General features: G+C 32.5%; 1 protein-coding gene across 1 annotated transcript; it reads left to right on the plus strand.

Annotated features, from left to right (window-relative positions):
- The first annotated feature begins 19,402 nt into the window (after positions 1–19,402).
- LOC146532276 (cuticle protein 3-like) lies at positions 19,403–24,528 on the plus strand. The gene is made up of 4 exons (XM_085197367.1): positions 19,403–19,500; positions 22,550–22,733; positions 23,488–23,715; positions 24,314–24,528. The coding sequence occupies exons 1-4, from the start codon at positions 19,450–19,452 to the stop codon at positions 24,412–24,414; spliced, it is 564 nt and encodes a 187-aa protein (XP_085053493.1). The 5' UTR covers positions 19,403–19,449; the 3' UTR covers positions 24,415–24,528.
- The last annotated feature ends 207 nt before the right edge of the window (positions 24,529–24,735 follow it).

Genomic DNA, 24,735 nt, shown 5'->3' on the forward strand with positions numbered 1-24,735 from the left:
ACAAACCAAAGAAGTAAAAGTAACTAAAGGAAATTCTTAATATTAGAAAAAAAAACCTAAAGTTTGCTGTGCGCGCGTACTAAACATTTTTCTATATTAAATAATTATTAATTTTTGCGAACAATATTAAATAAAATCTCAAATGATTAAAATTACGATATTTTAAGTGTATAACATCGGTATAGATAACCGAACTGAGATAAATTAATTATAAGCAGCAAATAATTACATAAAAAATAATAGTAATTCGAAAATCTATAAAAATTTACAAAATCATCAAAGTCATCCGCCCGTTCGCGTCGGTCATACTCATATTATGCCGCCCGAAGGCTAGGTCATTTGGAATCAGTCACATCTTAATTATTTATTAGAATGTTATACAGTAAATTATAATTTCCATCTAGATGAAATGCTAAAAGTGACTATTATATTTATTTTCATAAGGATGAATATAAGAAATCATCTAATTTTTGTTAATGATTTGTATAAAGAGATTTGTATAAATCTATATCGGCGCGCACCATGTATGCATTAAGCAAACTCACTGTGGGTGACGTTTTCTTAAAATAGCAAACTTTGCAAGCTGTTGCTTAGCAACGCGTAGCGACGATTGTTATTAACATGGCGGAATAAATTCCTTGTCAAATTAATTATTTTAATATATTGGTATATAACGAAAATATTACAAATATGAGAAAAAAAAAGTATCCTATGTTCATCCCGGGACCCTCAAGTATCTCTATATGAGTATTTTATCACAATTAAATTAGCGGTTTGGCCCTGATTGCGGAAAAGACAGACAGACAGACAGACAGAGTTACTTTCGAATTTATAATATAGGTATGGATTTACTAATATTAGGATAGATCTATATTTATATGTAATGATACACTACAATCATAACGTTCAGAAATAAACGTTTACAATCAAAGATGAAAAGTGCAAGCTTCTATATAATTATTTTATACTAAATAGATTTTTGTAAATACAACCCTATTTTCTATACATTACGATTCAAATTTTACTGTAATATGAAAGAAAAATTTAGTTTTGAGAAAACTAGACTCTAAGTTAGTATATTACAGCTTATTTTTGATAGACAATTAATTTATGAAAATATATTTTTGTTTGCTTCAATTTGAACCTTATTCTTATGTATTAAAGCTGATTTTTGATTGAAATTTAATTTGAACTTAAAACGCATACCAAAGGTAGGTTACTCCGGAACCTTCAGATGATCTGGATGAATATCACTTGTTGGCACGATCTGTTAGTTCAGCGGAATTTGTATTGATTTAATTGAGATCATTGTTTTTACTATTTTATTAGGGTGTAGATTTAGTCCGGGGCTCATCATTCGGGAATTTTTTGTACGTAAACATGAGTTCTTTATACTGAACTAAAAGTAGGAAAAAGAGATATAATAAGAGTTATTTACACTTTGTATGAAATATAAGTGAGAGAAAGAGAGAAAGAGGATACCCAGTGTTTCTTAATAGACGGAGAGGGGGAAAAGCATAGAATTTTCCACAAAGGCGTAGTGGAACAGTATCTGATTGTAAATTGACGACTATGAAGTTGATTCTCTCTCGAGGAATTATATTAAGATATATTAAGTAACAAACTTCATCCCATAGCATCCCCACCTTCGTCCCATGCCAGTTGTAGAGCAGGCAGGCAATTGGGGGATTCAGCGTGAAGCTAAAGAAAAACCTCTCTTCCTTTTTAATATTATTATTACCATATAATGCTATACAAAAATATATAAAATATAGAAAGAATATAATAGTGTCTCAGTATAAAACCTTTAAAAACATTTACTTTTTGTATAGTTATATAATTATTTCTATACTAACTAACTTGAAGCATTGAATTCTTTTTAACCCAGATCTGATTTACAGCATCTTCTTTGAGATGTCATGGAGTGGTTTATGAAATGAGTAGTTTAGTAGAGAGCATGTAATGTAATTCTAATTACAACATATTATAGAGATATGCCTTTCAAATTGTTTGTATGGACGTGTGTGAAATATATTGAAGTTAAAATAAGTAGGTATGTACTAAGAAAACGTAGTAAAGTACTAAACGTATAGTGTATTACTAAGAAATTGAGTTACGTAGGTTGTCCCAAAATTAAAAATTCGAATTTTCTAGAACCAAGGCGGCGTTAAGTTCCGCCACTCAACACTCAATGCCTCGAAAAAATCTGCGGAAAGTGGGAAGGAGTGTCTTATCACTAGATTTTTCCTCTGCCTGTTGTATGCGAGATACAGCGTGAAGATGATTTATTAAGTTTTTTATTAGTAAAAATCAGAAAATTGAAAGTAGAGTCCGATACCTAAACTATAATTACTGATCGATCGACCATCTGATTAAATCCATTTTTTATAGCTTCACGGTGTATCCCGCACATAGCAGGATAGTTAACTTTCATACAGCTTAGATTATATAAATATTGACAGATAGAGAAACAAATTGGTGATTTTAATTACAGTAGTTAGCCTGTTGCTAACCTACTAATATTACGGTTTTTAATTAAACTCTATAACTGTATGGTTTATTTATTATATTCTCTTTTTCTCTCTATATCTCTGTCTCTACTGTATTATATGCTGAGTGAAGTGATGCGTCACTTTATTTTATTTGGCTTACATAATAAAAAAAGCAAGTCTATCTACAATTACCATTAACAAAATCAAAGATTCTAATAAAATGTATGATATAATTTAAAACTTGTGCAAAATAGTGGTTAGTACATTCGTTAAGAACGGTAAGTAACGAGAGTGGAATACCTGTGGGTATTACAAAATGTTTAAGTAGCGCTTTATTAGTAAATCGAGGGTACTCAGAAATTAACTTTGGCCTTGACTTTAACGTGTGGTATAATTTAAAAGATATAAAGCTTTTTGAGTTTTTTGAATGTAAATGAGATGGCTATGAGTTCAATTTCGGCTCGAGAAACGGATTATTATCATTTTCTCTAGTAGGTACTAAGCATTCTACCCCTAACTACTAAGACAAGCGCGACTATCAGTTCTACTAATCAACATCCAATCTCAACAGAAGAACGGAGAAGAAGAAAAACAGTGCTTCTCGTAGGTATTTACATAAATAAAAAAAAATCTATTTTTGACATTTTTTAAAGTGTTTCTCCACACAGAAAAGAAATATACTTATTTAGAAAAGGTTCAAATTTCTATGCGTTTTCTAAATGATTACTTAAGACTAAATTAAATTTATTTTTTTAAAAATCTTTAACGACTGAAATAATTAAACTAATAAAATAATATAAATATTTTAAAGTGGGGAACGGAGTGTCTCTGCCTACCCTGCTTCGTGAATCTGAAAAATATTTTTCTTTAATCAAATAATACGAGACAATCGTGGCGTAAACGCGAGTGTTATAGGTTTAATTTCCATTTGAGGGAACTTTATATATCTAATATTAGCTCTGGCAACAAGAGTGCAGTTCTGCAGTGTTGAGTTACACCATTCAACTCGTAATATCTCGAATATTGGATAGAAGTCTTAGTTATAGGTTCCTACTTTGCCTACTAAAAAAAGTACCTACAACATTTAGCTTATAACTTGTACCACACACATCAGTTGGATATACTTTAATTGGATATGATTGCTTTCGTATGCACTTCACTGTGGGAGCTTCATTAGAACGATCTGCTGTCATTGGCTCCTCGTTAATTTTAGTGACCTTTATGTCATTGCATTAGGTCACTTAAACTGTTGTAGCCTAAATTAGTATGCTAGGTGTGCAGGTTCCCAGGTTCCCACATTCATATTTTTATACTAAACCTTTTAGAACGTAGCGTTAAGACAATTAATTATCAACATCCGAATTCCAGACATATTCCAGACATGAGTGGTCCTTTGATGGGAATCGAACCCACACCCATTACAACTAACCTATGATGGTTAGCAACTATTTACAGGCGGACCCGTAATATCTTAAGTGTACCTTGTATGAGTAAATATGTTTAGATAACTAATAAATCATACAAATGCTATCATAGAGGCGCTAGCTGGCTGTACTCGCAATAGTTGTAAATTCGAATCCCGGTCGATACAGTTTATTATATATTTAATCTCATTTTATTATGAAAATGTAATGTGAAGCAGTAGTGGAATGGAATGGAGTGTCTTAACACTACGTGCGGTTAGTGCCTTAAAAATATATTTTTTCAACAATAATTAACCTACCATACATTAGCAGTGAGATTGCAAAATATTTTCTAACATATTTCTTCATTTCAATTAGCGAGTTTTTTAAGACACTTAGGTTCATCTCTAAGGTTGGGGACGTGAGATTGAACTACATCATTATGAATTGCTTAAGCTGTTTTTTCTATATAAATGATAAAAGTATGTTTGTTCATTGAAATTTGTTTTTGTAGTTTTATCCCATAGAATCGTAAATTAGGTCTTAATAATTAGCTGACGGAGGGTTCTGTACCAATTTCAGAATTGATCCATTCAATATATTATTGCTTATTATTATTGATAATTTGTATTGTAAAAAACATTTAACATACAAAAAGTATTAAAATCTTATCGAAATTATCAATACAATACAATACATAATAGAGACAGAGCCAATAGTAGAACCTTCGTCAATCTTATAAGCTAGAAGCGCCTACAAACAAATTAGGAGCAAATAATATTTTTTACACTTTATATATTAGATTTGTAGGTGCTTGTAATTTATTAGAGTTTAGAGGTGTCTTGCAGGTGGCAGCGGAAACTTGTAAAAATCTCCCTACAGAGATGCTTATAGCATAAATAAGTTATAACAAGCGTATATGAATTTCGACCTAGCTTGATGAGAACGTATGGCGTAGTGGTCAGAACGCTTGAACGGTTTCTAAGAGGCGCGGGTTCAAATCCTGCTACGTTTAAATTTTTATGCGTTTACTGAAAAGTATTTTTTCTTTCGTAAGTGTGGAATGATAAAAATATTGAACACAGAATATTAAGTTTATACATACATTTCGAGCTTCTTAAAACATTGTACACTGTCGAATTGCTGTCTCTTTCTTACAAACTTAAGAAGGAAAAAAGATCGTTTATAACTAAAGATTTTGTAAATTAATAAGTGTTTTTTTTATTTATTCGATAGAATTGAGTGCTTATATGAAACCACAATATTATACAATACAATACTATATTTTTGAGAAATGTATAACTTTTGGTTAGAAATGTACTGAATAAAATAGTCTATAAAATGTCTAAATAATAAATCATGTTTAATCAGCTTCTGATTAATAAAAGAAATATTAATAAAACTAATATTTCTTCTATTAATCATGCGAGATGCACAGATTGTTATCAAATGTGTTATAATAAAACTTAAGTATTTTACCTAACATATAGCGAATAATTGTTTTTATTTTTATTTATTCGTATATTATTTGCATATTCCTTTTTAGGCAAATATTTTTAATATTTCTAGATGTCTTAAACTATAAACGGTTCTTTAGACGAAGACAGCAACAGTTTCAACTTTCGCTTTTATTGAATTTTGTAGGCCAAATGATGTAATAATTACAATTGTATTACATAGTGATGAGTTGAAGAATTTTACTTTCATCTGTTTCTAAATTTGTTCAAATTTTATTGAAAATTGATGGCTATTATGGTGCAGGGACACAGCAAGTGGGTTCGATCCCAACCGGGGTCTAAAAATTATTTTATTTCCTCGCTTTGGTATTATGACAAACCGCGGCGTTGAGTTATGCTCAACACGGAATTTATCAAAATTGGAATAAAAGTCGCGAACGGAGTGTATTAACAATAGGTTCCCTATGCCCGATGAAGCAAACAGGGGCGAAGTTAAAATTCCACTAAGAAAAAAATATTTATAAATCTAGATTTCTATTTAGAGTTGGCGAAAACTGGCAAACGGAAGTATTTTAATAGGAACGGAGTGCCTAAACACTAAGCTCCCAGGTTCCCTCTAAAAAAATGTTTACACAATATGCAGTTTATTCGTTTTCTGTCCAATTTAAAATTTTCAATTGGAAATCGAACTCACAACTTACCGCTTTTACACACACGCTAGTGAAAAAATCTTCAATTCCAAATTGCCATAACAATTTCAAAGATTTCAAAAGACTATGCCTTTTAGTCATTATTTCTCTGGTTAACATTACCGTAATAGGTATGCATAATAATATACATTTTATTTATTGGAAGTTCAATTAGAAGCAAGGCAAAGCATTATAATTAATTGATTTGTAATTTTGTAGTGCAAGGCGGCTGGGTTCAGACTGAATAATATTTGAAAATATGTCGCTAAAGGAAGTCATATGGGGTTCGAATTCTGCCTGGAAAAAAATATGAAATAAATAATTGTATAGCTCCGCTACCAAGCACTAATTTATAGTTTCTAAAAATTGTATTTTATTGTTGTTTGTTTTTAGTGGGGCAGAAGTGTCTTAATGGGAACGGTCTGTTTTAACAGTAAGTTCCCAGGTCCTCCTACCTAAGCTGCTATGTGGAGGATGTGGAGAGAACATATTTTTAATTTAATATCTTCGATATCCTCATGTACATAAGCAATATTTAGTAAGTTTAGACTATTAAAAAACAACGACATAGAATAAGCTTAGTAGTAAAATTAAACTTTATCCAAAAAGCTTAAAAGCTTAGCTCTAAGTTCTAAGCTATCGCCATATAGCTAAGACATTGCGTTTTTAAGTGATGATGATTAAAAATAAAAAAAACTAATTCCTCGAATTTAAAATCGAACCCGCAACTGTCTTCATTCCATCCAGACGTCCCACTGCGCCATGAGCCTCAAATATTAGTACTAAGAATAATTCATATAGCTTAGTTATGTAAGTGGAAAATAGCTTAACTGTACTTAACTATTAATTCCGCATTCTGTACCATCAAAGTGTGGATCCTTTTGAATGTAGTCGACCTTTTTATTTGCGCCGCTACAGATGAGATGGTAATTGTAAAATAATCACTGTCTATCATAAATTTGTATCGCCAATGTGTTCATAGATTGTTACTGTACTGGAGGTGGTGTCAAGAGCTCCCCCTCCCAGACGCCCAAGGAAGTCCTGGTTGGATGTCGTGATACAGGACATGAGAGCCAATGGCCTAACCACCGAGGGCATAAAAGACCGTGCAAAGTGGAGTAGGTTGAGGAGGAAGGCAGACCCTGGCAATAGCCGGGATTAATGCCAGGAGGAAGGAGACGGTGTCAAGAGCTGTGTAAAGGTATTATTTGCACGCTGTATCAAGTAAATGCTCTTAAATGTAAAGGTAACTCATGAAGATCACAAATGTAAAAATTTATTTAAATTACAATTAATTATATAATTTTGGATTTAAGTTACAACCCTACATTAATTTAAGATCAAATCATCATCAATCATCAGGATCAAATCATCTACAAACAAAAGAGCTTTGATAAATTGATTATTCAATGTGACGCGTTGAGTTCTGCCACTCAGCGCGTAATGTCTCGAATTAGGACAAAAAGTGGAGAACGAAGTGTCTTCACGTTACATTTCCTCTCTACCGTAAACGCGACTGGTTTGTTTCATCTCCACTCGAGGAAGTGAACTATTTATTTAAATTTATATTCCCATTTCTTCCTCTGGTGTCGAGGAAAAGCGTGGCGTTGATTTCCTTCCAGAATTCGGCGGAAAGTGGGGAACGGAGTGTCTTAACACTAGGTTCCCTCTGCCCACCCTACTATCTGCGGCATACAGCGTAGTAGACGAAGCTGGTAAAAAAAAGAAATTTGTTTTTTTTTTATTCTCTAGCAAACCTATGGAATACGATGTCACTTCCAAAAGTCCACAATCTGTTCTCCAACGATGTACAAACATTACCGACCGCTTCATAATGGTCAATTAGCGATCCTCGATACAAAGACGGTGTATTTTAATATGCATAATTTAATAAAATAATATTTTTTTAAAAAACCTTTTATGTCAAGTTCTATAAATTTATTTAATTATTTTTTTTCTTATTAACTTAATTTTTTTTGTAATTTGTTTTTTTATTGCTACCGGTTGTTGATAATATCTTTAGAAGTCTCGGATCATCTTACAGATCCTTTATGTAACATTCAAAATTTTATATGAAAATATAAGCTTTTGAAGGTTTTAAAGGGTTTCTTTTAAGGTAAACTTTTAAAAACTACAGGAAGTTTGGAATGTGAAAAAATATTTGCAAGTAAGGTTAAGCTACATTACCAACGAAATTTGGTAAGCTAGAGAGAAGAGTTCATACAAAACGGGCATAAAATAAGTTTTAATATTTTACTCGTACCTGAATACCATCGGGGTTATGAAATTTAAAACTTTTGCACTGCGCTATAATGATCTTACTTATTCCATTAATAATAAATAGTTACGTAAAGTATTCTATAAAGTTCATAAATTAACTGGATCACACAGCCGTCCCATCAACGCATTTAAATGTCATAACCTTTACTTGTGTACATTTACTTTTTCATATTATATTTAAAATATGATTTACTAATTCTTTACTTAAAAATTCTGCTCAAAGATTTATTCTTTTTAGGGTTTCGTGTCTCATACAAAACGGAACCTTTCTAGGATCACAATTTTATCCGTCTGTTCGTCTATATTTATCTCAAGAACACGCTGAGCTATCAAGCTGAAATTAATATCAAATATTAGTCTATGGTCTCTTGAAACACAGAAAAAATATTTTTTCCAAGTAAGCGCAATTAAAAAAATATGAGGGTTGTGTATCTATATGTCGTTTTTACCGCATTTAGCATGGAATTAGCTTCTTAACCAAAACCTGTACTTCCCCTGGAACTACATACCTGAAATTGGCACGGAACGCCCGGTTGGCATGTCCAACTCACACTTGTCCGATTTTTTAATTAACTTGAATAACAAGTTCTTATTTATTTTTTACAATTTTCATTTTGAGACGAAAGTATTCAGCAGGATCTCAACCTATTACCAAGTTCCACATCCGCACCGTGCCACAGTGGGTTTTATTTATCCATGCATAACATTTATTTGTTCTATTAATGGAATTAAAAAATCATGAAAGTTAAAACCGCAAACAACATTTATTCATAATTTTATATTTAAAATTATAGATTTGTAAGCGGATAAGGTAAATATATCCGTATCGGGCTTAAGTAAACGTTTAAATAATGTTACTAAGGACAAGAGAGAGTCCATCATGGCGCAGCGTGACGCTCGTGGGCTCGATTTCCACTCGGGGTAATTGCATATCTGATAGTTTAATTACTTCGATCTGGTAAGGAGGATGTACGGGAAACAGCGTATAACATAAAGCTCAAAAATATAAGGACTATTGTGACTGTCAAAATAAATTCAAACGATGAGTTTGAGTTTTAATACATTTTAGTAAATACTAATTAGTTCTCGCATTTTCGTGGTAGACAGATGGAATCTAGCCTTAAGACATGTCTTTTTCAATTTAATGCTAAACCAAACGCCGTTGTATATCCTATCAGAGCAGAAAAGTAAAAACTACTTTTTTACGATCTATGCTTTAAATGAGAATTGAACCTACAACCATCCTACCCAATTGAACACTATTACGAAAATATTTCACGAAGGCGTATACATTACCCAACACCCCAATATTATCAGTAAACTAATGCTGTTATTAATACCCAGAGCGAGGATCCCTAGTCACGATTTAATAAATTTCACTCTAAATGTTCAGATTTAATCGCCTTACGTTATGTTATTAGATTTGGACGCGTTTGGTACAGATGTATCCAACTTTAGTTAATAATTTCTATTTAATATTATAATTTTAATTTTCATATTTCAATTAGATCGAAAAAGTCCTTTTTCAAGTTTTCATGGGTAAAATGGAACCCATTAAGACCCCACAGTTTTTTTGTCATTTCGTTTGTCACTAGGATGAACATGAACAGTGATAATCGAACCCATAATCGTCGTGTTTACAGCCCCTGCTTCGAAGGCTTCTATAAATAAATATTAGTATACAAAAAGAAATATTATTAATTTTTAACAACGACGATACTTGAGTTAATTTAAACCACATTATATTAATATATAATTAACTCTACTATGTTCGCAAATCTTGTATAACGTTTTGCAATATTACTTCACGGATACCTACTACTACTAGTATAATGTATAGAAAATATTATAACAGTTTTCGTTTAGAACTTCATGTTACGTAACACGCATGTACGTACATACCTTCAATCAAAAGATATTTTTTTCTTATATATATATATATATTTCTTATTATTTAATTTTCCCGTATTTCGCTTGTAACGGTGTAGACAAAAGGAACCTAGGACACTGGGCCCCCCACTTTTAGCAAAATTTTTCAAGATAATCTTTTGTTAAGATACTCCGTTGCCCACTTTCCGTCGAATTCTGGAGCCGAATTCGACACCAGAGCGAACAAATGGAAATATAAACATAAATATTTTTTTCACTTCCTCGAGTGGGGATTGAACCCATAACCGTCGCGTTACAGTAAAAGTAATAAAAAATTGAACCAAATAACCTCTGTATTTTAATTTGGTACTTTTGGTCCACAACCTTCAATATTGACATTTTACAATACAATAAAAACAAATGTCTTAAATTAAAGCAATTCATTAATTAATACAAATCTGACATCACATTTTTAGTAATGTCTCATAAAATGATAAATGATTTTAGAAGTGCTAAAAATTAGTTGGGAGCATTTCAAAGAGCACTTCATTTTGACGTAGTAGCTAAAGTATGACACCATCTATAGCTTTGCTATATATTTGTACATGCTATTTTATTAAATACCACAACTCTATATCAGGCTACGTCATCACCAGAAGCGAGGAATTGAAAATAATTTGTTCTGTCTAGTGGGAATCTAACTTACAATTATCGATCTAAGTTTGAACAAGACGTTCTCAAGCGAGGTAATTGCGTCAGGATCCTCCATTGACATTTAGAGTGGCAATTTCTTTTAAAAATTAAAAAAATAATAATATAAAGTTTATAGTTATTAAATAAAAAGAATTATTTCAATCTATAATTTAAATAAAATTAATGTGCCTTTATTATATTGGAAAACAGCTGTTTCAATTTAAAAAAAATAACTGTCTGTCTTTCTGTTTGTCCGGATTAATCTCCGCAGCAGATGAACCCAAAAAACCGCGTTGGTCAACTATTTATAAACCATTTTACCACTACGACCAAAAAACCGGTTCATTGTGATAAAATGGTTTATAAATATATTTTTTTATATAGCTTCTCTACATTCAATGGTTAACTAGCATAGTAACCTAAGCTGTTATACAGCTAATCAAGAGAGCGTGAATTGGAAACGTGCAACACACGTTTTCATCTAACTGTCTGCTATAACAATTGTAATTAAAATTGTAATAAGTAAAGGATTTTTTTAAAATATTTTTATTAAATAATACTTTTATGAAAGGTTATTGTTGATAAAATAAAGAGCACAGCGTAGAGTTACGCCACCTGGGATATAAGGTTTCTAACAATTGGCAGAAAGAGGGGAATGGAGTGTCTATACTCTCTGCTTACTCTGCTATATGTGCTGTACAGCGGAATCCAGCAGACCTTTGCGGTCCCTAATAAACAGAGACTCAAGCCAAAAATCTTCATGTATTATGACTTATTTTAAAATCTCCCCATCCATATCTGGGTCACGAGAGCAATCCTCTTAACGCAATCCTCAAAACCATCTTTGGAGATAATCACAAACCGTTTTTCTCGTCAAACTTAATGCTGCAAAACTGTTTTGAAATAACTGTTTTGTCTTTCTAAATAGTAACTTGTCAATATTTTAGTATTTGTATGTTATGGTTCAATGGTAAGAATCCCATGAAGAATGGGAATTTAGTGTTGAGACATTACGTTGCCCAATTTCCGCCTAAATTTCAAGATATCGGATGTGGGGCGCTCTACGCTGCCCTATTGTCTTGTTGCCAAAGCAAAAAGAAAATGATAACAATAAATACAAAAAATAGTATTCTCTATTTTGCTAGTAATTTTCGAGGTCAGTCGAAATTCTGAACAAGTTAAATGAATGCTTATGCTTAAAGCTTCGCTTTTAAGGTTGGTTAGCTTTAAAACTGATAGATAAAATTTGAATCCTTTTATAAAACAAATATTATTAAAAAAAACCCAACTTTACGCTGTATTCTGTATATAGTAGTGTAGTGTGGGTAGAGGGAACACAGTGTTGAGACACTCCGTTCCCCACTTTTCGCGGAAATTGCGACGCATTGTGGAAATCAACGGTTTTTCTCGTTATACGAGCGTAACGAGCATAATCAGCGCAAGTTAAAACTATCCATTCCCCCCAGTTGGGTTCGAATCCACTACCATCGTGTTTCAAGCCAGACGTTGCGCCACTGCGCCACCACGGCCATGGTTTACACCAGTCCTATCTATTAAGACCCACAATGACAGGCACGTTATAGTTGAACAAGTAACCTTTGAAAAAGTTCATTTCATCCTTTAATGTGAATTCTGACAGAGTTTGTTATAGTATTATGAAATATTTTTTTGTGGTCGAACAAAGGAAGGCACAAATTCTTTTTAAGTATTTATATTTTTCACTATATTACAGTTCTAAAATATTATTAATTTAACATATTATTGTGGCCAGTTGTGGAAGAGGGACACAAGAGTTTGACTGTGAACGCGAAAGGTTCTGGGTTCAATTCCTACTCGAGGATATGAAATATTGAATAATTCAATTTTCTCGTTCTGCTAACTGAGTGTTCTAACACTAGGTTCCCAGGCTCAGAGCAGTGGATACATCTTTAAGTGTGTCTCGTTGTGCGCGGTCATATGGACAAGATATCTTGTCCATTATGAATTATACAATCTATAGAGTGTTGGGGTAATATGTGGAGACCATCCGTATATCATCAGAGACCAAGTCATCAAATCTCTTTTCAAATCCAACACTAAGGCGTTGAAATACTTCAAATTTAATAACAATTTACAACATATATTATATTAAAATTAAATTCTATACAGTTGCAGCATAAATGCACAAACTCCACAGTGTATATCCCTTTAGCAATATATAAGACTAGCGGACGCGCGCAGCTCCGCTTGCGTAATTAGGTGAATTCTAATAAACCACGAAACATGTGTTCAATGAAATATTTTTAAGAGTCTAAATTTCAAATTTTATAAAAATCGGTGGCGATTTAAAAAAAATTCCATACAAACTTTCAACCCCTTATTTGCACCCTTACGGGGAGAATTCTAGAAAACGACGAAACACGTATTCAATTAAATACTTTTAAAAATCTAATTTTCAAATTTTATAAAAATCGGAGCCGATTTAATTTTTTTTCCATACAAATTATGAACCCCTATTTCACCCCTTTAGGGTAAAAATTTTTCAAAATCCCTTCTTAGTGGATGTCCAGATTACGAAAGTAAACAACTGTCCAAATTTAACGTTTCTACTAACAGCGGTTACGGCTGTGCGTGCGTCTTACCTCAGTCAGTGAGGACAAGTCCTTTTATATATATAGATATAGTAAACATAATAGGACCAATCCACTATGATTGACATGCCATAATTTACTTCGAACAAAATCCGTCTTTGGATATAATGAAGTATTCTTATTTGATTACGTAGCTATTTAGGAATCGAGCGAGTAATTACTAGGTTCATAGGTTTAATAGAAATATGGTATGCAAGCACTATGATCTAGGTATCCCACGATTTTATTATCTGTTTACCTATTTATATTCTTATATATTTATATTTTTTAAGCTTCATGCTATAGTCCTGCACATAATAGTAGGCAGAGAGAGTCTAAGAGCCTAGTGTTAAGTTTAGTGTTGGGGTTCCTGTTAAGACATTTTCGTCCCCCAATTCCGCCTAATTTAGGAGGCGTATTGTACCTATAGCGGAAGTTAGCGAAGCACTTTGTTCGCTAGTATAGCGAGAATATGATGAAATATAAAATATTTCATTTTCTCGAGAAATTATTCAATTCATTCAAGACCTTCTATACTTATATTTGCTAAAAATGTAAACAAAAGTTGATGACAATTGATAAGGCGACGAGACCTTATCATTTGGATTTCCTTTCTCTCTATAGTGTACATTTTTTTTTCAGCTTCATGTTGTATCTCGTAAAAGAATAAAATATCCTACTCCTCGAGCGAGGATCGAACCTGCAATCAGTCGCGGCAACTGACCTCAAGCCTATATTAGGATTAGTATAGTATTTAACTTTCTAAAAGTTTCCTAAAATCTATTCTAAACAAAAAAAATCTAAGGCATTTCCGTATATAAAGTACTCATCAATATTATTGTTATGAATAATTCATTAGCATTAAACATGAAGTCAATTCCATCTGTCTGTCTGTCTATTAGGAATCGCGTATCTAAGTAATGCTCCCGCCCACTCACACAATTATATGATTATACCTCATATATCATGTTGATATTGTTTGTTATTGAAAAAATATTATAAATTTACTTAGAAAATGAGGAGAGATAATAGTGTTAATACACTTCGTTTTTCGTCTAAAACAATGATGGGATTTAAAGGGGATTGGGACTTTAAGCTTCACGCTGCTCCATATAGCAAAGTATTCGTATGTAGAGGGAAACTAACTAAGACACTCTGTTCTTATTAAGACCGTTCGCCACTTTCCAACGAATTCTGGAGGTATTGCGTGTTCAGTGGAGGATATCGACACCGCATTTTGCCTTTTTTGTCTTTATTGTAGCGAGTGGGAATCGAACCCACAACCTTTGCGTATTGTACGTTTCAATCCCTGTGTCTCTATTGGCCACAAATGGTAGCTAATTGTATTATACATACATTATATTCTTCAGCTAGCAGCTAATTTGACTAAATCCTTAAAATACTGTAATGCATGTGGGATTCAATGATGCGACCTCTCGCAACTTCTATTGAATTATGTCACTGCCTCATAGATGAGCATTTTAGATTGTGAGGTGCGATAATGGGTTCCACTTGGTGAATTTATTATCTTTATTTCTCCACTCTGGCAACTACATTTAATACGCAATGTCTCCAAGATTAAGCTATGCATGGGAATCAAAATATCTTAACACTGGATTTCCTCTGCTTACTCAAGCTGTACATGTATCCCACAGGTGATGCTCAAAAAATCATAAGGATGATGTGCTCTCCATTTGTACTTACAAAAAAAATTAAAATATTAATTTATGTCGTGACTGAGATCATGTATCTATTATTTGAATAAGATTCTTCAATACAACTAACAATATGAAAAGTCAAATACACATCACTTATAGGTCAAATGTATCTCATACTATTAACTAAATAGTTTGGATGTCTTTCTGGCTGTGTGTAGTGGGCGCTGGCGCAAACATAAACACGAGGGTTGGGGGTTCGATAAGGAGAACATTTCCTTGCTGTGGTTCACCATTTCCTTGTCTCGAGGATTCAGTGGAAAGTGGAGAATGGAAGTGTCTTAATGGAAACGGAGTGTTATAACACTTGGTCCCCAGCAAGCTAAAAATCTATGCTAAGTTAGGAATGTATGTATGTATGATAGCCAAACTTCCTAAATGATTCACTCTCCTTGACACGGGCGTGGGAGACACAATGCTTTAGGAATACTATGCTACTGACACATGATTGAGTTATTTACTATGCAAGGTGACTTCGTATTAGCTATTATACTAGAAAATATTCCCAAATAAATATTTTTTATTTCATTTTAACATAGGTACCCATCACATATAAAGAAGGTTCAGGTTTTCCACTCAATTTTCGAGACATTATGAATTGAATGGCGTAACTGAACGCCACGTTTGGTCTATTATTGAACTTTAATAATTCTACCGTGTAGGATCGAACGCACAACTATCATATTTACGGAGAGAGCTCTCTAGATAGAGATAGCTGTCTATAAATAAAAATATATCAGAATTTTGTTTGTTTTGAATGTACGCTTAATTCTGACAGTAATTGGAAATCATATTGATATAGAAAGAGACGATATTACTTAGAATTCCATTGAGTCACTGACCACCTGGCTGTGGAGGCTGTGGAGTCCAGAGCAGCGTCTGGAACGTGCAGCCAGGAATATCTAAGCTTCTCTCATTACCTAATTAAACTAAAAATTTTTTTTTGTATTATTCTTGGATCGAATATCCCAATAATTAAGGACAATCCTTATATATCTAGCACTCTGTAGACACGTAGGTTTTAATTATACAAATACTAATTTGCCTGTAAGATAAAGATATAAATTTAAAATCAATTACCATTTTGAGGTCGTTGTGGCACAGGGGCACAACCACGTGTACTGCAAGGGTTCGATTCCCACTTATCGTAATGAAATATGGAATATTTTAATTTTTTCTAATCTGGTATCTACGCATAGCGCGGTGTTGGCGCACCATTCACCGCAATACCTCGAGAATTTGACTGAAAGTGCGGAATGAAGGTGTCTTAATGGGAACGAATTGGTTTAACACGGCTCCCAGGTTTCCTCTGTCTATTTTGCTACGAGCGGGACATTAAACGACGAGTTACGAACTATTAAAAAAATCCATGTTTTTATCTATTACGTGCAAAAAATATATTCAAATTGTATCTATAATTTAATATATGTTTACGACCTTTAATTGATCTATTTAGAGCAAAACTTGATAAAAAATGTTATAAGCAAATTATTATTGAGATGTGTTTATGCAAAAGATATCTATCTCTTAATATTGTGTTTGTAACATTGTTTTTTTAAAATGAAACTTTTTAAATATTTACATGTTAATTTTATCAATTATTTTGTTAAATAAATATGATGAAAAAGAAACCGGACAAGCGTGAGTCGGTTTCGCAGACGGAGGGTTCTGCATAAAAATTAGAGATGTCAAGCTTCTTCTGAATTTCAAGCTTAGCTTCACCAGAGTTTTTTCATCTGATATCTTACTGGAACTAGCAAAAATATCAAATTTTAAACCCTTATTAAGGCTATTATTTTTTAGGATTTAACCAAAAATGTATAGTTTTCGGATTTTTCTTAAACTTGAACTTACCTGTAGATGCTAGCTGCCATTTCATAATTCTAGGTCAATCGGAAGTACCCTATTAATTTTGATTTTCTTTATAGTGTCTAAATACGCGTTTTTGCTATATAAAGCGTATATTGAGCTGAAGGTTCTGACTTTAACTCGACGGTTGCGGGTTCGATCCCCACTACTTGTTATTATACAATATAGAAACAAATTATATATTTGTTTCTATATTGTATAATAACAAGTAACAAATGTGTAACAAATTATATATTTGTTATACAATATAGAAACAAATATATAATTTGTTTCTATATTGTATAATACATCCAAGTATACCTACTTCCGTGTCTTCTCTATATTTAGTATTGTTCTTTGCGATTAATATAATATTTTAGTACATTTGCAAGCGGATATTCGTATGTTTGAAGCATTATTACAAAATAATTTTAACTTATTTATAAAGCAGTGGTGCGTCACAAAACTTTATCGTCATGTTTTATTTAATAAGACCTATAGAAACTATATAAAAATTAGTAACTTCTCGTTTATCCCGGATGGAAAGATTAATAGAGAGAACCTGAAAGAGAGAGAAATGAATTCAAGACACTGCGTTTTAAATGGCTGCACTTTGTCTTGCTAGTGCGAGGAATTGAAAATAATTAATTCCCCTTAATGGGAATCGAACTCACAATCATCGTGTTTATAGTCATACGCTGCCGTCTGAACCACTACGGCCTCGATAGAGAGATAAAAGTTAATGATAATATTTTATTATAATTTTTTTTCTTTCTATCTAAACATACAGGCCTAACAACAACTTGCAACAAAATACCGCCATAATATTAAACGACTCGTAATTAATTGTATTCATTTTGCTTTTTATTGTGTAAAAACTACTTTACAAGGGTTTTGAAATTAGAACAGCTATTTTTATTGTATTTAGAGGATGGATTAATTATTAATTAATTATTACTAAAGATAAGATACGCAAAGAGCAAGGTAGGCGGGGGGTGTAGTGCTAATACACTCCGTATCCCTTGTACAGCACTATTGTCCTCCGCACCTTTTACTGCTACAGAAAATGAACAGTATAAAATATGTTAATACCTGAGAAGAAGAAAATGAAAAAAGGAATTGAAAATTTCATTCATTTAATCCGCCTCTTTTAATCTGCCTTAACTTTATTTCGTATAAAACAGGTTTTCTTCATTTTTAAGGAGAGAATAAGGATGGTATCTAATACTGACGCTTCTTTCTTACAGCAGGCAGACGAGAGAGTGGAGAGAGAAAAGCTAAGCATGCATCGTCCACGCACCGCCGAATTGATAAGGCATTGTGTGTTGTCTTATAGGTACCTGAAATGGGGAAATAAAAAAAAATCTCCAAAGTCGGAATTGAACCCTTACAGACGCTGTCCTACTGCGCCAAAGAGGCCATAAATAAAAAAATATATTGAATTTCATTATAATCTAATATTCGAAATCAGTACATTACCATTCTTATTTGTTACTCAATTATTATATGTAAAAGGGCTTCAAATTTGTCAAAATTGGTGGCTAAAGTAATTTATAGATTAAATTATCATATAAAATACTATAAATTTATGTAAAATACTTATTATTTAACATAAATTTATAGTGTCTATTGCTTACTCAACTGATCTAAATTTTGAATGTGAGGAAAGTAGACGTTGTTTTAAATAAGGAGATACGTTTCGACATTAATATGGAATGTCTCTATAATATAATTTATCAGATTTTTTTTTCAGTCTGTCTCGTAATTATGTAACAATAAAAAAAATTATTGCAACATACAAGTTAAGTTATTTAGTTTTTTTTAAGTTTCACGTTACCATTAAGACATTTTAGTTCACAATAAGACGTTTTTTTAAATTTTCTTTCGCCAACTTCTGGAGGCGAAATTTGCATTGCATGTTGAGTGGCGGAACTTTTTTTCTTTTTTCTTTAACCGAAAGAATCTGTTTAGTGTCTAACCAGACAATATTTAAAACAGCAATATATCAGAAGCTTTAAGTTTTCTTGCGATCAAGAAACTTGTGATTAAATATAGAGTTGTCCAGTATTTTTCTTTAATTCTTAATTCTAATTCTTCTTCTTTCAGCTGAAAGTGAAAGCTGAATGATTTTACACTGAGTTATCTATATCTTCCTTTAAAAGAATATATAAAAACCTAGTACATTCTTTGGCCTTTTTTTGTAAACCTGGTTTGTACCTTCTCCCACCGTAGATGCTAGTCAAAACATTAGCCTTTCATCAACCCATCTCAGTACTGTAAGCTTAAAATTAACATATAAATGAAGCTTATGCAGTATATTATACGCCTTACTGAGATCCTCTATAACAGCCTTGACTTTGGTGATATAGAATAACGTATATAAGCCACATCGGGATGATCATACAGCATTCGTACATCGGTAGTTCAACCAGCAACATGCAATTGGTACGTCTTGTTTTGGAAAATTTTTAAACATTATCATAATTGATACAGTAATTTGCTTTATTAACTTAACGTGTATTATTAATATATACTTAACTAACACTTTATTATATTCTTATAATATATATTAGCTTTTTGATTGTTCCAAAAAGTTGTAAGTGTCAGTTCAAAGAAATTTCAAATGTCAGTAAAAATTTCAATTGTCAGTCAAATCAAATTTGAGGGAGTTATGATTTTTTAACTAATAAATAATACTTTATGATACTTTAGAATAATGTAAATATATTGGTTTCGTGAAATAACCTGAAAACAATAATATCATTCAACTTATATAATTTTCCTCGTGTTGTAATGAAATTAATTATTTCATAAACCAGTAGGTAATATCATAATAAATGATATATTTGAACCCACACCCACATATGATGGTATCAAATTAGTAATTAATCTTCCATCCTTACATGTTCAATGCCATTTTTAATATAAGCTTTGCATATATAAGTACTTATTTAATGTTCTCTTAGTGCGTACATCCTGCGAGGAGAATGCTCTTATTTTTGTCAGTCAGTCAGTAAAAGAATCCTTTTATTAATAAGTATATGCTTTTGGCGTAGCTCCAAGAGCAGAAGGTCCAAATTCCGCTACGTTAAAACTTTTATGCGTTTTCTAAAAAACGTATTTTTCTGGGAAATGACAATTATGTAAATATTTAGTTTCTGGTAGTGGGAATCAAACCCACATTTAATTCTGTGGGTATTTAATATAATAACCCTTTACACCCGCGCTTATACGAGCGTGAGTTTCACTTTAAAAAAATTCTGGCGCCAAACCATTTACTATTTTGCGAACGCAACCGGCCTCGATCGTCCGTGAGGATGTCTCGATGCGACATGAAAATCGCGGGGTGCGGGCGGGCGATCAGTGTCCTGTGAGACTCAATGGGAGATGTCGGCGTTTTTTGACCCTCGCAGCGTCACGGGTAAGTACTTGTCTCGCATATTATTTGTTCAGTAATGTATTATATTATTTAGTAAATTACAAGCTAAATAAACACCAAATAAGTGAGTTATTTTAATTTGATTGATTTCGTTATGATTTCGATACAATTTAATAGTAAAGTTTGTCTGCTACGATCGTGTGGCTTCGGTTGTACATGCATATTAAAAAATTTAAACAACGTAACCGTTATTTGTCGGTTTTGCCTGGATTTAGTCAAAAATACCATTGTTTTTATTGTTTTTTAGGACGGAACTTAAATGACGATCAAATATTGCAAATTTTGGGCGATGGCAACCTTTCCGAAATTGAGGATTTTCATGAAGACGACGATGATTTTGCACCAAATGTCATGGGTGACCTCAACGACTTATTCTGTGGCATGGAACCTGAACAAGAACCTGAGCTAGATCCTGAGAGATACGTGGACGTTTCTGCTCCGAATGTAGTTGAGAGGTACAATCAGCACATGGGTGGGGTGGACGTACTCGATCAGCAGATGGAGTACTATAGAAATTTTATTAAAATTAAAAAATGGACGTTGAAGGTACTCATCCACTTTCTTGATTTGGCCATTGTAAACTCTTGGCGGCTGTATCGCAATGATTGTCAAGCAAATAATTTAACCAGGAAAGACATTTTACCCTTGTTGGATTTTCGTTTGAACATAGCTGACGGATTATCGAGTACCCCATCCAGAGAACGCCGAATGTCAAGTGATACTGAATATAATCCACCAATGGAAAATGAGAATCCTATTAGAAGACACTACAGATCGGCAGACAAACCCTCTGATGCAAAAAGATATGATGGGTACGATCACTTTCCAGTGTTTGACGAAATAAAAGCTCCAAGAATGTGTCGTCATGAATCTTGTGGCAGTCGCACGAAGATACGATGCGAAAAATGTGATACGAATCTATGTATTGCACGTGGAAAAGACTGTTTTAAATCGTATCACCAAAAAAAATAATTTTAATAGTCGTTAACAAATTACAAACTAGTTAAGTTTTGAAAGTTTTTGTTAAAATTTATAAACTTTGTCGTACAAATGTTGATTTTGGGTTTCTATCGTAAGTTTTTTTATATAGACTGACAACAAAATGACTGATTAAAGTACTAAGCTCCTAAATGAATAAAAAAATGTTTTATTAATTATCCAAACACCAAGTTAAACGTTCAATTTACATTACTCTCACGATCTTGAGTTGATCAAGTTGTACCTGAAACTCACTATCGTGAGGGTTAACTCCTGGATTAACTATAAACCAAATTTTTTTTTTTCTATTTTTTTCTAACTATTTAGACTATGTAGAAAGCAATAAAAACTATGACATAGAGGATTTCGAAAAAAAATACCTTCGGGTGTAAAGGGATAATATGATAAGCTTATTTTGTATTAATATTTAGTTTTTTCTATAGCTTATTAACTCTTTATGGCGGCGAATGATTAATCTACAAGAAGCATCTAATTATATAAGATAATTTAATATCGACATAATTTCAAGCATCATTATTTAATTATAACAGATTCATTTTGTTTATTCTCTCACAATAATTAAATTTGATAGTCAATTGTAATACGAAATGTTTTAGAACATAAAAAAGTAATGTTTGTGTCATTCTGTTTCTAAGAATGTTTTAACCAAATTTATATATATTTTTGCATTTATTTCTTTTTTAATATTTTTAATATGATAATATTAAGCTACTTTGTCATTTTTATTAATACTTTAGTCTATGGCAATGTTTTAAACCTATGTATCTGAGTAAAGTAAATACTATATATTCGTTTTTTTATAGTTTTTTTCAGCTACACTCTGTATGTCGCACATAGTACGTTAGGCAGAGAAAACTCGGGAACCTAGTGTTAAGACATTCTATTCCCATTAAGACACTGCCGTTCCCCATTTTTCGCTAGAACTCTGGGAACACGAAACTGGCGGAACTGAATCGCAGATCGAAATTTAAATACAATATATTTTGTAATATATTCTATTATCTGAATTATTGTATACCTAAAAAAGTATTTTACTAATATAAACTTCCTTTCCAGATCATCCTTACAGCTCTCATCGGCGCGTGCGCAGCGGCTGGTATACCAGCGTTTGTACCGCCTCAGTACCGCGCCTACTATGGTGATAGACCTCGTGCTGCGTTAGAAAGAAACGCAGCCATTTTACGATCCGTATCTGATGTCAATGAACAGGGCTACCATTATGCTTATGACACTGAGAACGGTGAGTTTGAGTTTGATTCTCGGTTGAGGGAAATATATAACTCTAGAAAAGTGTATATGTGAAAGTGTTGTGGTTTTTTGGATCAATATGGATTTAGGTATATCTAAATCAAATAGGTGTTTCTATAGAAAAATGAAAGAAGACATTACTTATGCCAAGAACGAAAATTTCGGAATCAATATAAAAATATTTTCTGATGTACATCTTATATTAAGAAGAAATATAAAGAAAATTAACGAAAAACAGCAGGAGGCTGATAATATTGCTTATAGTTAAGCCCATCTTAAAATGGTTACGAATGAAATCAATCACAAGTAATAATTAATAATTTACATATATATGTTTGTGATTCTTGAAATTTATGACTATTACTTTGAAATTGGATTAGATTTAAAAAACAGGTTAAATTTTGAAATCTTTTAAAGAGCATGTACTTTGTGCTACAAGAATGATGAAGAAACGTTTTGTAAATTCGGTATTTTTTTGCACTATTTTAGACCAATATTTTTTAATAACTTCTATTCTATAAGTCAAACTTTTATTTATTGACTTACTTAATACTACTACGATGACTAGCATCGTATATAACTTCAAATTTATATTCACAGTTTTTCAGGTAAACGTTTCTATTTAAATGTCTTTTTCTTTAGATTTTCATTTCTATTCAGTCTCTAAAATATTTGGGAAGTTCGGAGTTTCATTATAATTAATACATTTGGAATAATTTCTCTAACCAATCTACACTTGATTTCAGGAATTTCGGCTGAGGAAACCGGCCGTGAAGCCAACGGTATTCAAGCAGCAGGTGGCTACGCCTACACTGGTGATGATGGACAGGTTTACAGCGTAAGGTACACCGCTGATGCCAACGGATTCCAGCCCCAAGGTGCTCATCTGCCAACTCCTCCTCCGATCCCTGAAGCTATTGCCAAGGCCTTACAAGAGAATGCTAGGGACGAGGCAGCTGGAATTTATGATGATGGTAAGAACTGATTCTGATCTTAAAATGATAATAAAATATCCTATTACTTTAGATGTTCTTAGTTATCATTTTATACAATTCATCGTTTAACCACATCCGAGTCACGAATTTGTTGCTCTCATGACATGTTAGGTCTTCGTGACATGTTAGCATGCCAGCTCTTAACTGATAGTTATTAGCCTATTAAAGAGAAATTACCTTTTGTCTTTCTTTGATTATCTGTATTGACGTTTCGAGGAAGATCAGATTTCGAGAAATTACAACTTAGAAAGCTAGATATATATTTGATATTAAATTTAAACTTAATACTTATATTATAAAGCTGAAAATGTTTTTTTGGTTGAACGCACTCAGGATTTTCGCTGGTTGAATTTCGGGGACTATTGGTTTCAATTGAAGAATTACTTCATATTTCATCTCCTCGAGTGGGGATCGAACCCATAACCAGTCGGTTTTACATAGTTTACGGAGTCTCTTAACACTAGGTTCCCTCTGACTACCCTGCTGTGTGCAGAATATAGCGTGAATATGATGATGATGATTATTATATGTTTTATGTGTAATAAATAATTAATTATAATTAATTTTCCATTTCCAGGTAGTTACCGTGCCGGCAAATACGATCCTGGCGTATTCGCCGCTCGCGCCTACACTACCCCGCGATACATCGCCCCCTTCAGACAGCCATACAGATTTTAAACGAACGCCATAAATATATATACTCGTATATAAAAAATAAAATATAAAATTTACCTACTATTAGATAAGTGTACAGTGCATATGTTTAATCAATAAAGTGTTTATCATTTTGTATTTGTTTTGTTTTTTGTTTTCTTGTTTTTTAAGTGGTTGCCACCACCATCATTTCAACCATGTTCAATAGTGGTAATGTACAAATATACATTTTTTAGCTTCACCCTGCATGTATATTGAGTGGGTCAAATTCAGTTTATTAGATTTTATGACATAGCCACAAGTGTACATAATAAAAACGTGTTAATATTAATAATTAATAAGTTT

This window comes from Heliconius melpomene, chromosome 14 (genome assembly GCF_056956725.1).
Source record: "Heliconius melpomene rosina isolate 202511_hmr_F chromosome 14, ASM5695672v1, whole genome shotgun sequence".
NCBI lineage: Eukaryota > Metazoa > Arthropoda > Insecta > Lepidoptera > Nymphalidae > Heliconius > Heliconius melpomene.

Bases quoted from the DNA above. Each gene is read 5' to 3' on its own strand.
- LOC146532276 (XM_085197367.1), top strand. From the start codon at position 19,450: ATGATCATACAGCATTCGTACATCGGTAGTTCAACCAGCAACATGCAA. The intron at 19,501-22,549 runs GTACGTCTTGTT...CTTCCTTTCCAG, and splicing joins CAACCAGCAACATGCAATTG to ATCATCCTTACAGCTCTCAT. The intron at 22,734-23,487 runs GTGAGTTTGAGT...ACTTGATTTCAG, and splicing joins TGCTTATGACACTGAGAACG to GAATTTCGGCTGAGGAAACC.